This window comes from Dipodomys ordii, unplaced genomic scaffold (genome assembly GCF_000151885.1).
Source record: "Dipodomys ordii isolate 6190 unplaced genomic scaffold, Dord_2.0 Scaffold3, whole genome shotgun sequence".
NCBI lineage: Eukaryota > Metazoa > Chordata > Mammalia > Rodentia > Heteromyidae > Dipodomys > Dipodomys ordii.
Window position 1 is genome coordinate 2,153,987 of NW_012267219.1, and position 17,023 is coordinate 2,171,009.

A 17,023-nucleotide genomic window follows, 5' to 3' on the forward strand; every position below is an offset into this window, starting at 1 on the left:
CTGCTTGGGTGACAGCTGGTACTATGCCACCTGTCTTTAAAGCTATAAAGGCCATCTCAGGTTTCTGGGGGCCCCAGTGGGTGAAAGCGTCATTTGTCCCAGTGTCAGCCAAGGACAGTGTCCTTCACAGTCAATACCCCTGGGGTTCTGATTCTACCTCTTGGGACCCCACAATCCTTCCACCCCCATGCTGCACTCTGTTGATCGCCCCTTGAGCCTCCCAGGTTCAGATACTGTCCGCTGGCCTTGGTAGGTATCTGGTGAGGAAGAAATCTGTCACACAAGTGGGCAGTTTAGCCAGTGGGAGGTAGAGGAGTTTGACATCCAGGCCAGGGTTGTAGCGGATGCGGGGACTCCGGGAAACGATGGCATGCTCAATGCTGTTGGTGACATCGCTGATTCTCGGTTCTGACTGACGGGCAAAGGTTTTTAAGTTGTCAGTGTCTGTTTCAGGGCACAGTTGGGGAGAGAAATGAGAGCCTGTTAGTCTTCATAAAAGAGATTTCTTTTGAGTTTTCCCCTTTCCATCCAGTCCTAGGTCATAAGGACATCACGATGTAAACCCACCCAGGGGTCCAATGGGTGAGGGGTCTTCTGCTTACACTGTGTTCCCAGGTAGAGACCTTCAAGGGTAGAGTACACTGGTGGTACAGGCCTGCCAGGACTCACAGGCCATATAACCCCTCACCAGGACCTACCTTGGGACTCTGGGACAAATTGGGGAGACTCAGATTTCAGTGAGATTCTGAGAGGCAGACTTCCCTGACAAAGGATTAAAACTAGGAGCAGAAGCTGTCCTGACTGGAGTGGTCCAGAAAGGCAGTAAACTCATCTCCTCAGGGTCAAGACCGTCGTAGGGGGTTGGGGAGGACAGGCCAGAGGCACTTACATGTTTACACCCCACATTCTGAGGAATTACCTTGCTGCTTCTTGGAGACAATAATCACTGGACTGAAAACACCAAGCTATATATACTTTGGGGTCCTCAAAAAAGTCACACTTGCTGAAAGCCAGAGTTGTTTGTGATTGATAATGTCTGAGGATGCCTTTGACCTTGAACTTGAAATTAGTTTTCCACCAACAAGGTCAGGCTCAGGGTGCTCGGGGCTCTGGCACTCCTGAGGGCTAAGAGGATGGAGAGAATTTTCCCAGGTAGGAGGTGGAAGAATCGGCAGACAAAATGTGTGTGTGTGTGTGTGTGCACGCGCACGCGTGTGCACACACACAGGTACACGCATGTGCACTGATACTGGGGCTTGGACTCAAGGCCTGGGTGCTGCTGTCCCTGAGCAACTTTGCTCAAAAATAGCACTCTACACTTGAGCCTCAGCTGTACTTCTGGCTAGTTAGCGGTTAATTGGAGATATGAATTTCACCAACATTTTTTGCCAGAGCAGGCTTCAAACCTTGATTCTCAGATCTCAGCCTCTTGAGTTGTTAGAATTATAAGCACGAGCCACTTGTGCCCAACTCTCTATGTCTTTTTTTTTTTGGGGGGGGTCCGGTCGTGGGGCCTGAACTCTGGGCCTGGGCGCTGTCCCTCAGCTCTTCAGCTCAAGGCTAGCGCTCTATCACTAGAGCCAGAGCGCCACTTCCGACTTTTTTCTTTTTTTGCTTATGTGGTGCTGAGGAATCAAACCCAGGGCCTCATGCATGCAAGGCAAGCGCTCTACCACTGAGCCACCTTCCCAGCCCTCTCTATGTCTTTTGAAGAAACTAGAGATAACACCCCAACGTCACCCCAAAAAAGGATTGCTTGGCACCACTGCCACAAACTCATAATTCTGATTGATCTTCAGGGGATCTATGTTTAATTCTCATAACTAATTGCAGATGAGAAAACAGAAAGGTTGTATAACTTGCCCAAAGCTAGTAGATAAGCTGTACATTGGCAGCCTAGAGTTGAGCTTACCCATGATTGAAACTTGCTTCTTGGGCATGCTTATGCAGCCAAGGAAGATAGATAAAGAAAACTGGAGGGGCTGGGGAGTTGGCTCAGTGGTAGAGTGCTTGCCTTGCATGCCTGAGGCCCTGGGTTTGATTCCTCAGCATCACATAAGCAAAAAGAAAAAAAGCCAGAAGTGGTGCTGTGGCTCAAGTGGTAGAGCGCTAGCCTTGAGCTGAAGAGCTGAGGGATAGCACCCAGGCCCAGAGTTCAGGCCCCACAACCGGACCCAAAAACAAAAAAAACAAAACAAAACAAAAAAGAAAACTGGATTAGGGATATTCTGGATCACTCAATTAATAACTCAATAATTCAGGGAAATTCAGCCTAGACTCCTTCTAGGCTACTGAGGCCTAAAGCGGGTAGGGACAGGCTGGGTGCGCAGCTGTTTTGCTATGCAGGAAGGGAGACTCTTAGACAAGCACAGTACGAGTTCCATGTTCCTTACCAGATAGGCAACTGGAGAAGAAAGATGCCTATCAAGGTTACTTTGGCTAACTGGGCCAGAGCTGGCTTCTGTCACCACAGAGGGAGCTTCTAGAGGTTCCTCAAGCCCTAGAAACTATGATTCAAAAAGACCTAGTGAGGCTGGGTGCTTGCTGGTGGCTCACACCTGTAATCCTAACTACTCAGGAGGCTGAGATCTGAGAATCTCAGTTTGAAGCCAGCCTGAGCAGTAAAGTCCATGAGATTCCAATTAACCACCAAAAACAAAACAACAACAACAACAAAAAAAAACAGAAGTAAAGATGTGGCTCAAAGTGCTAGCCTTGAACAAAAAAGCTCAAGGACAATGCTCACTTAGTCCCTGAGTTCAAGCCCCACAACTCACAAGTAAAAAGAAAAGACCTGGCAAGTCTGATGGATCCATTCTTTCTTCCTCAAACCATCTAGCCCAGCTTTGAGGTTAGACGCTCCAAAGGAATGTGAGGTCTTTTGGTCCTCACTGTGGCCTCTCTCCTAAGGATGTATCCAACCTCTGGCCATTCTTCCTCAATGCCCATCTGGCCATGTCCTCTCACATTCCCTATTGGGCAGGGACTCCAGTCATCCCCAAACTGTGCGGCACAGTCTAGATGCTCAATAAACAGCTGAGGCATCCCTCCTTCAACCTCCATGGCCCCAACTTTCACAGGACAGCATTAGTTCAGGGAGAGGAAGCAAGCTGCCAGGGGACCTTCCTGTGTGTTTACTTTCCTTGTTATTTAACAAGAGTGCGGTGCTAAAAGCTTCACACACATAGTAACCTATAAAGCAGGCACCCGTATTAGCTCCATTAATAGATGAAAAAATTGAAGCAAACAAGCCACAGAGTCAAGACTTGAACCCAGGCATCCTGGCTCCAGCAGCCATGAGTTTAATCACTTCTCTATACTACTATCATGTGTATTATTCACCTGACTCACCGGCACATGAGCCGGGAGCAGGGGCCTGGCCTAAGCAGATTCTTGGCAGACCTTCCTGCCACCCCAGTAGCTATTGTCTTAAACCTCAGCCCTCCACTACTCACTTCCATATGGCCTCAGGCACTGAAATCCTAGGAGTCTCTGCTCTGTCCACTGAAGCTGAAAGGGAGATGCTGACCCCAAGATCTTCTTGCTCTTGTTTTTTTTTGGGGGGGTCCAGTCGTGGGGCCTGAACTCTGGGCCTGGGTGCTGTCCCTCAGCTCTTCAGCTCAAGGCTAGCGCTCTACCACTTGAGCCACAGCGCTTCCCAGCCCCCTGCCCTTGTTTTTTGTTTGTTTTTGTTTTTTGGTTGTAGGGCCTGAACTCTGGGCCTGGGTGCTGTCCCTCAGCTCTTCAGCTCAAGGCTAGCGCTCTACCACTTGAGCCACAGCGCTACTTCCAGCTTTTTTCTTTTTGCTTATGTGGTGCTAAGGAATCAAACCCATGCATGCAAGGCAAGCGTTCTACCACTGAGCCACCTTCCCAGCCCCCTGCCCTTGTTTTTTGTTTGTTTTTGTTTTTTGGTTGTAGGGCTTGAACTCTGAGCCTGGGCACTGTCCCTCAGCTCTTCAGCTCAAGGCTAGCACTCTACCACTTGAGCCACAGCGCCATTTCTGGTTTTCTGGTGGTTTATTTGTGGTAAGAATCTCATGGACTTTCCTGCCCACGCTGGCTTTGGACCTTGATCCTCAGATCTCAGCCTCTTGAGTGGCTAGGATTACAGGCTTGAGCCACGAGGGTTTTTTTTTTTTTTGAGCTGGCTCTGCTCTTGAACTCAGAGCCTGCATTCTGTCCCTTAGCTTTTGTGCTCCAAGCACTTGAGCCAAAGCTTCACTTTTAGCCGATAGGTGGTTAATTGGAAATAAATGTCTCTTGGGTTTGTCTGCCCAGGCTGGCTTTCAACCGTGATGCTCAGACCTCAGCCTCCTAAATCCTGGCCCTCTGGTAAACCCTGCTCCCATCCCGGGACTCACAGGCATGGAAATACTCCTCTCCATAGCTGTCCCGGGTCTCCTGAGGCAGCCGATCCCAGAGCTTCTGCATGCGTGATTCCATGCCCTCCGTCCCCAGGATGGACGTCCGATAGTTCCCTGGCTCAATGATGCTCACCTTCACCCCAAAGAAATGGAGCTCACGTCTGGGAAATGAGAGGTGCAATCAGTCCAGACATTCAATATGACAGTTACCAGGGAGAGTCACCTTGGGAGGGACCTCCCTCTCTAGGAGTTTGACGGTACCTCTCCCGGCTCTGACAGCTGTTGCATGTAAACAAGTCTGCCTTTGGGCCTCAGGCTCTTTGGAAATCCAGTAATTTGTGCAATCTGCATTAGGCAGACTCAGCAAAAAGACCATCAGTGCCAATCTACACCAAGGTCTTGACTCCCACAGGTTCCTTCCCACTGGACTCCATCCATCCCTGGCACCTCTGCCCCCAGACCACAGTGTCTGTTTGGGGAATGTGTCTCTCTCATTCCTGGGGGAGTAAGGCAGTTTCCCTCATTCTATGCCTGCTCAAGAGAGCGCCATCCATCCAGCCTTCTCATCCCTTCAGGTCTTGATCCTTGGGGAAAGCTTACTGAAGTCTGTCTTCCTTCTTTTACTCTTTTAATTTTCCTTCCATAGCTGCTGTACTCACATGATGCCTCCCTCAACTCTCTTTTCTTGGGTTGGCCCCCAACCCCTCCCCTCAAGGTCACCACCTAGGCAGTGTGGTACCAGGGCCCAATCACCTGATGCTGTCAGAGAAGGCCTCGACACCAAACTTGGAGACACAGTAGCCACCACCAATGAGAGCTACACGACCACCAGAGCTGGACATATTGACCACTCTGCCCCGGGCTTTCTTGATGAGAGGCAGCAGGTGAAGGGTGACATCGATGAGTCCCACCAGATTCACATTGATCACCTTTACGAAGTCTTCTTTGGTCAGCCATTCGTTGGGACCACTGGGCAGGCCCAAACCAGCATTATTCACTAGGGCCCAGAGGCCTGGGGGTGAGATGGAGAGACACACACACACACAGAGAAAGAACCACACAGGAATCAGCAGCATCTCCAGAAAAACACAAGGGACCATTACCTACTAGCTCAAGGCCACCAAGAATGGTCCAGAACTAAGAGGAGGGAGCAGGCTAGGACAGCATAGTGGAAAGAGGAGGGGCTCACCCTGGCTGAATTATTCCTTAATTAGTTCATTCAACAACTATGTATTGAGATTACTAGGTGGAACTTTTATTCCAGTAGAGAAAACAGATAATGAATTTTTTGAAATAGATTTAATACATTACAGATTGGAAAAAGATAAATGCTAAGGAAGAAAAAAAGGCAAAGAGCTCCTGTTGGTTTCCTTCTGGATCCCAGGTCTCTCTTTCCCCTACTCAGCCTTATTCCTTTAGAAGTGAAGACTTCCCCACCAGCTGCTGCTTCTGTAGCAGACCTATCCTGTTCCTTCTTATTACATTCCTTGCTATCCTTTGTCCACACCTTGTATGCTAGAAGTCTTCTGGTCTTCACACAATCTTGGTCTGGCCCTAGCCCATAGGTTGTTTCCCCTCCCACACACCTCCTCCTCCTGCTCCTCCTCCTTCTCCTCCTCCTTTTTGGTTAGTCATGGGGCTTGAACTCAGGGCCTGGACACTGTCCCTGAGTACTTTCGCTCAAGGCTAGCACTCTATCACTTTGAGCCACAGCTCCATTTCTGGTTTTCTGGTGGTTAATTGGAGATAAGTGTCTCACAGACTTTCCTACCCAGGCTTGCTTTGAACTACAATCCTCAGATCTCAGCTCCCAATGGAGCAGACACTTGGATGGAGGTGGCAGCATCCATTGTGACATAAGAAAGAGATCTGCCTCTCCTTTTTCCTACACTTGGTTCCTGCCTTTTGTTCCCTTGCCCCTGCCCCTAGCCTGATCCCTATAAGAAATATATTTATGGGGCTGGGAAGGTGGCTCAGCGGTAGACTGCATGCCTTGCAAGCATGAGGCCCTGGGTTTGATTCCTCAGCACCACATAAACAGCAAAAGCCGGAAGTGGCTCCAGTGGTAGAGCTGAAGAGCTGAGGGACAGCGCCCAGGCCCAGAGTTCAGGCCCCATGATCGGCAAAAAACAAAACAACAACAACAAAAAAAAAACAAAGAAATATATTCATGCCAGGTGCTGGTGGCTCACACCTGTAATCCTAGCTACTCAGGAGGCTGAGATCTGAGGATTGCAGTTCAAACCAGCCTTGGCAGGAAAGTTCATGAGACTTATCTCTAATAAATTACTGAGAAAAAGCCAGAAGTGGTGCTGTGGCTCACGTGGTAGAGTGCTAGCTTTGAGTACAGAGAGGCTCAGAGATAGTGCTCAGGCCTTGAGCTCAAGCCCCATAACCAGCAAAAAAGAAAGAAAGAAAGAAAGAAAGAAAGAAAGAAAGAGAAAAAAGAAATGTATTTGTACTTCTTTAGTGCTGATGATAGTACTATTTCTTTCTAAATACTGGGGTTTAAACTCAGGGCATATATTTACAAGGTGGGCTCTCTACCACTTGAACCACATTCCCAATCCTTTCTGCTTTATTTTTTATTTTCAAAAGAATCTCACAGTTATACCCAGGCCGGCCTTGACCATGATCTTCCAATTTATGCTTCCTGTTGTAGCTGGGATACAGGGTTGCATTACCATACCCAGCTTGGGGCCTCATGAACGTTTTGCCCCATCTGGCCTCAAACTGTGATCCTTCTGATCTCAGCATCTTGAGGAGCTCATTTTATAGGTTCAAGCCACCCCACCCAGTTTGATAGTAGGGCTTAAGCCTCTGAGGGACACTTTCATCTTCAAAGGTTTGGACTTCCAGAACCTATCTTCCCAGCCTCAACTCCTACTGAGACTTCTGCTCTGTCCCTCTGAATGTCTGGAAGAGATGCCTTCCTCTGGTAATTGCTTCAGCATGGGAAAATGCCAAGCCATGCAGTGGTTTCCAACCCCACTGCCCCAGCCTCCGAGACTGTTTCCTACATCGCCTCTGCCACCACTTCATTTAGACATCAGTGCCCCTGGTGTTGTCAGGTGCTGAGAGAGAGAGAGAGAGAGAGAGAGAGAGAGAGAGAGAGAGAGAGAGAGAGAGAGAGAGATTAAATAGAAAAAGTCACCCCACCTTGTTCGCCCACTTGGTCCCTCACCCACTGGGCCACTGCCTTGACGTTCTCAGTGTTGGTGACGTCCAGGATGATGGTCTGTAGCTGGTAGGAAGTATCCTGCTGAAGTTTCTGAGCTCCCTCCTCAGTTAAACAAGCCGCCAGCACTCGCATGCCCCGATCAACCAGCTGTTTAGCCAGCAGGTTCCCGAAGCCCGAGTCACAGCCAGTGATGAAGACATACTTCTCTGACAGATTGCGAACCAGATTACAGTTCTTGAACCAACGATACATAAAAGAGAAGTCTGTGAGTGCCGCCATGGATCAGTGGGGAGCTGATGGTTCAAGAGACAGCCAGAGAGGCTGGTTCTTCGGAGCTAGCTGACTGTGTGCTGGAACACAGGAGGAAGGAGAGTTTCTAGTCCTTGCAACAGATGCAAGGCCATGGGTGAGCCACTCTATAATTTTATAGGTAGATGCATCACCACACCAATTAGCTCAGATACAAGAAATTCAAGTCCAACCTGAAGCCTTGCCACCTCGGACAGTCCTGGAGACAGCCTCTTTCTCACCATTTTCCCTGATGGGTGAAGGGACCCAAGCTGGGAAAGCTCATGGCAACATGGATGCAAAAGGGTCGTTCACTCAAGTGGCAAGAGAGGATGAATGAGAAGAGGATTCAGTCCACACAACCTTCTGGGAGGAAAAAAAAAACCCACCCCAATCTCATCTCCTGCCTAGAAATCAAAAGCATTTGTCATCCGTGTAGGCACTTAAACTGATTTCTATTATGAGAGGAAAATTAAGATGAATCCATTAATGCAAAAACAAATAAAAATCAGACTGTACCCTCCATGCTCCAAGAGAAAGACAGCCCAGATTATCAGCTCTTTGGAGATTTGAAGTAAGTCTCTCCATTAGGAGAGGTGATGAAAACACAGGATTTCCCAGACTGGGTGTTGATGTCAGAGGCAGCAGTAGCCTACTATGTGGAACTCTGGAAATGAGAGGCCTAACTTTCAGAAAATAGAAAGACTTGAGGTAATCAGAACCTGGATCCTTTGGGAGTGAGACTTAGGATACCAGCAAGGACCAGTCTACTAACTAGTCCAACATTTTTCCCATACCCCAGCTCCTGGTGACCAGGCCAATAGGGAGACAGTTAAAAGTACACCAGCTTTCCCAGGCAGAGGAAAGGCCCAAGCAGAGCATCTTCCTTCCATCTTGGGGACCAGGCACATTTTAGGTGGTCTAATGAGCCAGCTAAGAAGCCTGGAGGGAGGTGGAAACCTGGGAGGAAGGGATTATTGAAGCCTCTGAAGCTGTGACTAATTGGCTTTGCAGAAGGAAGAAAGGCTAACAGTCAACGTGACTCAAAGATACAGCCAATGAGAGGCAGAAAGACCCACAGGTGGTAAGAGAAATCAGGAGGCATGAAACTTTGGCATTTATGGGACAAGAAGACAGAAGGTGGCTGGTTTTGGTCTGAACATCACGAAGACTGGGGTCCAGCCCAGTGGTGAATTCACAGCAACTGAGGAAAGGAAGACCTGGGCAGAGTCCTAAGCATTGAAAAGGATGGGATGTAGGAATTGGAGAGGCTACTGCATTTGAGGGCCAAGACTTGGAAAAATGTCAGAGTCAGGACTTGCAAGGGAAGGAGAGGTTCTAGGTGACAGGCAGATAACTCACAGAAAGGTAGGAGGGACCTGCTAAAGCATAGGAAAATAAGCCAGGTATGAGTTGAGAGGGACCCCACCCAGGATTACATAAGATAGCAAGGATAGAACGATGCTGGGGTGTAGAGTGGTTCTGTGGCTTAATTTCCACAGTCACCATTCCTCAGGATGAGTCTCCTCACCAGATTGTATCTTTCCTGTTTAAAGAGTCTGACACAGAAATAGGGTCACAGCCAGGCACTGGTGGCTCACACTTCGAAGTGGAGATGTAGCTCAGTGGTAAAGCACTAGCCTTGAACAAAAAAGCACAGGGACAATGCCGAGGCCCAGAGTTCAAGCCTTAATATCAGCATACACACACACACACACACACACACACACACACAGAGATTGGGGTCACAAAATTTCCTGCAAGGGATGGGCAAAGGTTGCATAATCTTGCTCCATGATTCACCAGCTCTCCAGAATCAGATAAAGCACTGTCACTTCAGAAAGGGTCATTATATGACAAGGGTGGTATTGCAGGCAGGCTGGGGGGGGGGTTGTGAGAGCATGAGCCCCTCTCTGAATGGTGGAAGGTAAACACATGCACCTTATTCTTTCCCCAAGGCACAGCCCAGCCTGTCTTGGGTTGGCAGGCATCCCTCATCTCTATTGGCCAAGGAAGTTGTGATTGCGAGAAACCAATGTCCTTCAAGGGCTGAACAAGGCCACAGGCAGTGGGCATCTCAATTCCTGAGGTCACAGGTTGGCTCTGGCCCTAGAGAAAGATGACTTAGAACTAATCCAACATAGACCTGGGCCAAGCCCAGCCACCTCCTGGGCCTCTCTGTTGAGTCTGGCCAACACAGTGTCCTGAGCTCAAGTGTAAAAATGCAGGCCATTGAAGCAGGAATGTGGGGCCTCCTGCAGGGCCAGGGGACCCTCTAACATACACATTCTGAAATAACATTCTCCCCACTGAGTTGCCATTTTGAGCCTGAGAAATCAGGCTGAGGGTGCCCTTCTACCCCCCTGCCCTACTCTATGTCCTTAAGCATAGGAGGACAGAGTCCTCCTTCCTCCCTTCTACGCCTCCCCGCCCCCACACCCTTACCAACCCCTCCCTCTCCCCCCATGTTCCAGAATCCTGACCCAATGTCCCAGGAAAAACTAGGGGCAGAGGGGAGAAGCTAAGAGGCCTACAAAACCCTGGAGATATCAGAGATTCCCTTTCCACAACACATTGTCCCTCACCTAGCACCCCACCAGCTCTATAGGCACATCCCAATCTTGACTTCACAGAGCCTTGGACTAGCCTTGGGGAATTCCAGTCAACTACAACATCTCCCAGGGAGGTAGGTATGTAGCTCATGGGTGGTAGGGTGTTCCAGACATTTGTTTACCAGTTGTAGATGTTGGGCAGTCTGTGTAATCTATTGCTCCTGGCAAAGTCAACTTGTGTCTTTACCAAAATGTTTTTGTATATGTTGAGCTCTATTTAGGATAAAAAAAAATCTTTAATGTAAATTTTCTACTTCTTGTAACAATTCCAAATTACCAGGAAAGTTTCTAAGATTCCCTAGCCCCCCACAGCAATACACCCCCAAATCAAATCTACTCAGATTCCTCAAGGTGGACCCCAAACCTTACATCCCCCAAACAGCTGAGTGTCTTCTCTTTCTGGCTTTAGTTTCTTCTTTAAATATTGAGAATTCGGAAGTGGCACTGTGGCTCAAAGTGGTAAAGCACTGGCCTTGAAGAAAAGAGCTCAGGGACTGCACCCAGGCCCTGGGCCCTGAGTTCAAACCCATTACTGACTATCTGACTATCTGGCTATATATATATATATATATTGAGGATTCAAGGGCTGGAGGTGTGGCTCAGTTAGTAGAGTGCTAATCAATGAGTGAAAGTGGCAGATACCAAATTCAAGTTCCAGTTTCAGACTTTAGACTGAATGAATGAATGAATGAATAAATAAATAAATAAATGGAGAGAGGGAGTCAAACCAGGCCCATTCGTTTGTGCTTGTAGTCCCAACTACTTGGGAAACTGAAGTAGGAGGGTCACTGGAGCTTAGGAGTTCAAGTCAAAACTCTGTATCAAAAAAATAAAATTGGGGGCTGGGAAGGTGGCTCAGTGGTAGAGCGCTTGCCTTGCATGCCTGAGGCCCTGGGTTCGATTCCTCAGCACCACATAAGCAGAAAAAGCCGGAAGTAGCGCTGTGGCTCAAGTGGTAGAGCGCTAGCCTTGAGCTGAAGAGCTGAGGGACAGGGCCCAGGCCTAGAGTTCAGGCCCCATGACCGGACCTCAAAAAACAAAAAAGAAAAGAAAAGAAAAGAAACAAAAAAATAAAATTTGGAGCCTGTCATTAGTGGCTCATACACCAGTAATTCTAGCCACTCAGGGAGGCTGAGATATGGAAGCAAAAAGTGAGACCCCATCTGAAAAATAACTAAAGTGAAAAAAAGGCTGGGGATGTGGCAAACATAAGTTCAAACCCCAGTATGATAAAAAAAAATTGGGGAGCAGAGAGTCACACAAGACAGCGATTCCCAGTCTAATAAGCCCCTTTTAGTGGCTAGCCTATGTAGAGCTAAACATCCTCATTTTGCCAGGGAGTCAGTGATGAAGGTGCAAATGAGGGACCCAGGACTCCAAGCAAGTTTGTTTCTCTTCCACTGTGTACTGCTTAGTAATAAGATGACAGAAACTTCTCAAATAGGTCTCCTTTACCTCCAATGGGTCCTGTCCCCATGTCTTCTTGAAGATCATCTGTCTGTGTGTATATGTGTACTCTGTGTGTGTATGTGTGTGTACTTGTGTGTGTTTGTGTGTGTGCTGATACTGGGGATTGAACTCAGGGCTTGTGTGTTGTCCCTTAGCTTTTTTACTCAAAGATGGTTCTCCACCACTTGAGCCATGACTCCACATCTGGCTTTTTGGTGATTTACTTGTGATGAGTCTCATAGACTTTGCTGCCGGGGCTGTCTTCAAACTGTGATCCTCAGATCTCAGCCTCTTTTGTAGCTAGGATTACAGGAGTGAACCTCCTCTGTCTGGCTCTATATCAGTCTTTCGAAGAAACTAGGATCAGAAACTGGGATCAGCCAACTTCACCCCCAACAGGATTGCTTTCCTTTGCAAAAATGGACAGGCAGAGGGCAAGGATTTCAGGGGCCTTGGAAAGCAAAACAATAAAGCAAATAAATCAGATAGAAATGTGAGCTACAAGGGAAGACACTGAATGAAAGGAAATGTACTCATTACCTGACTCATGTAATTGTAATCCTCTTTACCTAACTTTTATAATAACAATAAAGTAAATGATAATTTAAAAAAACTACTAGAAAGAAAAAAGAAATGTGAGACAAGATTGGAGCAAGATCAGCTAGAAGTCCCGGGCAGCAGGACATGGATGGTACAGCATGCGTGTTTGAATATCACTTCAAGTATTTTGTATGCACTGACCTAATGCTTTAAATCCTATGCATTCTGCTTCAATGGGTCATTTAACTCACTCCTGTTATTTCCCCTTACATCCAGTGGCTCATCAGACTTTGCCTGTTAACCTCCTCCACGTTTCTTTCTCTCCTCTTCCCAGTCCTGCCCTAGGAAGTTACCCAGACTCTCAGCCGGGCTTCTGCAACCGTACCCACCCACCTAGCCTCCCTCCTACCAAGCTCAAGTTAGCATTATAGGTAAGGAGAAGAAAGATGGTGACATTTCCAGGCCCTCTAGTCTTCAGGAATCCTGCCAGGGAGCACATAGGAAGGAGATATCGCTTGTCCACCCAGAAAAGAAACCAGACACGAAGGCAGTACCTCTGTCCCTACGTACTCCTTCACCCATGGGGTGGCTACAGCAATGTTCTCTGTGTTGGTAACATCTAGGATCACAGTCTCCAGCCTGTCTGACGTCTTGTTCCTCAGCTGCTCAGCTGAGGACACACAGCCAGCATGTCAAGCTGTCTGGCCAGCAGGTTCCCGAAGCCTGAGTCACAGCCTGTGATGAAGACATAGAGGAAGCTCATCACTTGCTACTCTCGGTACCAGTGCAGCAGGTAGCACAAGCCTACGAGGGCCACCAAGTAGAACCCGCTTTTCAGAGGGCAGACGCAGACACATAGGGGTGAAATGAGCCTGTGTTCAGATGGAAGGATAGAACAAAGTAAGAACACAGAGAGCTGTGGCGGGCAGGGCAGCCTACAGGTCTCTGGCATGAAGTCCTTGCATCCCTCCCCAACTTCTCTTTCTGGATTTTTTTTTCTCTTGCTCCTCCTCCCTGCTCAAGACATCTTGACTTGAAACAAGTTGCAGATTGTTTTTATTTAGTGACTACAAATTGCATCAACCTTGAATTCTCAAGGGCCATCCACGACGTCATGTTTTCCAATACTCATACCTACTGGGTGTGACTTCCCAGGACTTGTTGGAGCAATATTTGGAAGTTCCAGATATATAGAGAAGGAGCCTGGGTGTGATTTTCTCACCTGGACCCACAGGGCAGAAGAAAAATCCACAAAGGCACAGACTGGGTGGAGAAATTCCTGCACAAAATGCCCTGATTATGAAAAGCCACTCCCTGTTAGCATCCTGGGGGAGAATTTGGTTTATCCAAGTACCAGGGCCACTCCCTTCTCTTCTCTTGTTCTTCTTGTTCTCCTTCTTGTTCTCCTCCTCCAGCTGCTGCTCCTCCTCCTTCTTCCTCTTCTTCTTCCTCCTCCTCCTCTCCTTCCTCCTCCTCCCTCTTCTTCTTCCTTCTCCTCCCTCTTCTTCTTCTTTTTTTTCCTCTTCTTTTTTTTTTTGTCATGGGACTTGAACTCTGGACTTGGGCGCTGTCCCTGCACTCTTCAGCTCAAGGCGAGTGCTGTACCGCTTGAACCACAGCACCACTTCCGGTTTTCTAGTGGTTTATTGGAGATAAGAGTCTCACGGACTTTCCTGCCCGGGCTGGCTTTGAACCATGATCCTCAGATCTCAGCCTCCTGAGTAGCTAGGATTACAGGAGTGAGCCACCGGCGCCCGGCTTCCTCTTCTTCTTGTAGTGCTTAGATTTGAACTCACAGCCTTGCTAGGAAGACAGTCTAGCACTTGAGTCATACTCCTAGCCCCTTTGCCTTTGTTATTTTTTAAGATATGGTCTTACATTTATGCCAGGATCTTCCTGGATTGTGACCCTTCTGTTTATACCTCCTGTACAGCTGACAGTATATCCCACCACTGCACCCAGCTATTGCTTGAGGTGGGGGTCCCAAGAACTTTTTGCCCAGAAGAAGGTACATGAACCATAACCCTCTCACTCTCTACCACACCCGGCTCAGTGTTGCGCTTCTGAGCAACTGCACACTCCAATCCCCTCATGTGCCCTTGTGGCTCTGGTAGCAAAGTCACCTGCTGGGACAGGACCCCAGGGAAGCCCAAATCAGCCACTTAGTAAGCACTGTTTTCAGCATTAGGATGATCGGGCTTCTGAGAAGCCAAAGTTCTGGGTATTGGGGGCTTAAATTCGGGACTCCGTGGCCCTGTGTTCTGTATGGCAAAGGGAAGGAGTGAGGGAGCTTCTCCTGTGTCCTATGAACTCTGGTGAGTTGGGCTCCAGTCCCTCCGCCAGACTGTCTCAGTCCATCCCCTCCACAAAAGAAATCTACAAGGAAAAGGAAGTTTGGGTTTGGGGTGAGGATTTGGATTGCTTTACAATGCATATCTTTTAAGACCATTGTTGTTCCATCATGACCAAAGTAGCATTGTTGAGCCACAGTTCATAGGGGCCATAGATCTGGCATGAGTTTTACCTCCAGTGAAGCCTTGCACAGGGACAGGGATTTGGTGTATGTGTGCATGCACGCGTGCATGTTGGTTCTTTTTTTTTTTTGCTGGTTGTGGGGCCTGAACTCTGGGCTTAAGCACTATCCCTCAGCTCTTCAGCTCAAGGCTAGCGCTCTACCACTTGAGCCATAGCACCACTTCCAGCTTTTTCTGCTTATGTGGTGCTGAGGAATCGAACCCAGGGCCTTATGCATGCAAGGCAAGCATTCTACCACTGAGCCACATTCCCAGCCCCGCATGTTGGTTCTTGAGGAAGGAGGTGTTACTTGTGTGTGTAGAGAGGGTTATAAAGAATGACTATCAAGTGCTTACTCTGCTTCTGAGGGGACAATATGGATTGATCTTGAATGAGCTCAGCACAGAAGTTCATTGAAGATTCTTCTTGATCATCCTTGTTTCCTCTGCCTTCAAATGTTGGACTTAGCACTCACAACAAGTACTAAATGGATGATCTTTGAAACGTCATATCACAATTGATATGCATGGTTATAAATGTTTTATTTATCAGTTTAAAATTAAACAGATCTGGGCACTGATGGCTCATGCCTGTAATCCCAGCTACTCAGGAGGCTGAGATCAGAGGATTGTGGTTTGAAGTCAATGTAGATGGGAAGTCTGTGAGCTTCCTATCTCCAATTAACCATAAAATGCCAGAAATGGATCTGTGGCTCAAGTGGTAATATGTTAGCCTTGAGCAAAAGAGCTCAGGGACAGCACCTGGGCCCCTAGTTCAAGCCCCAGTATAGCTCTGTGTGTGTGTGTGTGTTGTGTATGCACACACACATACACACACACACACATTAAACAAATGGCTCTGCAACCATGGGTATTACTTTGTTTTTCACAATGAGCATAGTCATTATTAAGTGACACCAGGTTCCATAAATTCCCCCTATTTCTGATTGTGTGTGTGTGTGTGTGTGTGGATTGTGGATTGAATTCAGGGGCACACTAGCTACAAGCACTCTGTTACTTGGGCCGCAATTTCAGTCCTTTTAGTCTGTTTTAGTCTCATAAAAACTTAAAAACATAAAAATCACAAGTCATGATTCTGTTACCTCATACCTCTCAAGTTACTGGGATTACAGAAAGGAATTACCAATCCTGGTCCTAAATCTTCATTTTTAAACTGAGGAAGAAGAACTAATATAGCTAGGGAGGTATCCCGTAACTCAAATTTGTCTTTATCCCAGGCATCTACCACTCTCTGCAAAGTATATGTAGCTGACAATATACAGAGCCAGGTCTCAGAAAGGCAGGGTCACCATGAGGGCACTCCTGCAACTTGAATAGAAAATGATGTGTCCAGATGTGAGTCTCACTCCATGCATTAGAGGGGTATGGGAAGGGAACAGAGGTGCAGGGACACCTGAGAAACAGCGTAGGATGGAATCCCATAACTTAAAGGAGGGCCAGTCATTTGGCTTCAAAGAGGTTACAGGTGAGGGGAGAGCTTCAGTTCCCAGGAAAGTTTGGGGCCTGCTAGTCCCTTCTGGCCATCTCCTTGCTTTCCTATTCTTTTGCCTAATCTTATGAGCCAGGCTATTTGGAAATCTTGGAGGAGAGAGAGAAAAAAATTGCCCTTGACTTCTGTGAAATGATAGGCTGGGAGAGAGGGCAAGGGTAATGTGACTTCCCCTTTCTAAACTCTTCCCAGGTCTATTCTCTCTTCCTGGTCTCTATGAAGTCGCCAGACTCTCCAGTGGTCCACACTGCTCCTCTAGGCTTTTCACTGGGCATGGATGAACTTTTAAACCTCAATTCTAAAAAAAAAAGTAATCAAAGCCATGTGTGTTTGTGTTTGTTTGTTTGTTTGTTTGTTTGTTTTTGGTCAGTCATGGAGCCTGAACTCTGGGCCTGGGCACTGTCCCTCAGCTCTTGAGCTCAAGGCTAGTGCTCTACCACTTGGGCCACAGCGCCACTTCTGGCTTTTTCTGCTTATAGGGTGCTGAGGAATCAAACCCAGGCCTCATGCATGCAAGGCAAGCACTCTACCACTGAGCCACATTCCCAGGCCCAACCATGGGT

General features: G+C 47.8%; 1 protein-coding gene across 1 annotated transcript; it reads right to left on the reverse strand.

Annotated features, from left to right (window-relative positions):
* Positions 1-226: 226 nt before the first annotated feature.
* Sdr9c7 (short chain dehydrogenase/reductase family 9C, member 7) lies at positions 227-7,827 on the reverse strand. The gene is made up of 4 exons (XM_013020457.1): positions 7,527-7,827; positions 5,121-5,379; positions 4,365-4,528; positions 227-444 (listed from the first exon to the last, which is right to left on the reverse strand). The coding sequence occupies exons 1-4, from the start codon at positions 7,825-7,827 to the stop codon at positions 227-229; spliced, it is 942 nt and encodes a 313-aa protein (XP_012875911.1).
* Positions 7,828-17,023: the final 9,196 nt, after the last annotated feature.

Bases quoted from the DNA above. Each gene is read 5' to 3' on its own strand.
- Sdr9c7 (XM_013020457.1), bottom strand. From the start codon at position 7,827: ATGGCGGCACTCACAGACTTCTCTTTTATGTATCGTTGGTTCAAGAAC. The intron at 4,529-5,120 runs GTGATTGGGCCC...CTCATTTCCCAG, and splicing joins GCCTTCTCTGACAGCATCAG to ACGTGAGCTCCATTTCTTTG. The intron at 445-4,364 runs GTGAGTCCCGGG...GCCCTGAAACAG, and splicing joins AGAGGAGTATTTCCATGCCT to ACACTGACAACTTAAAAACC.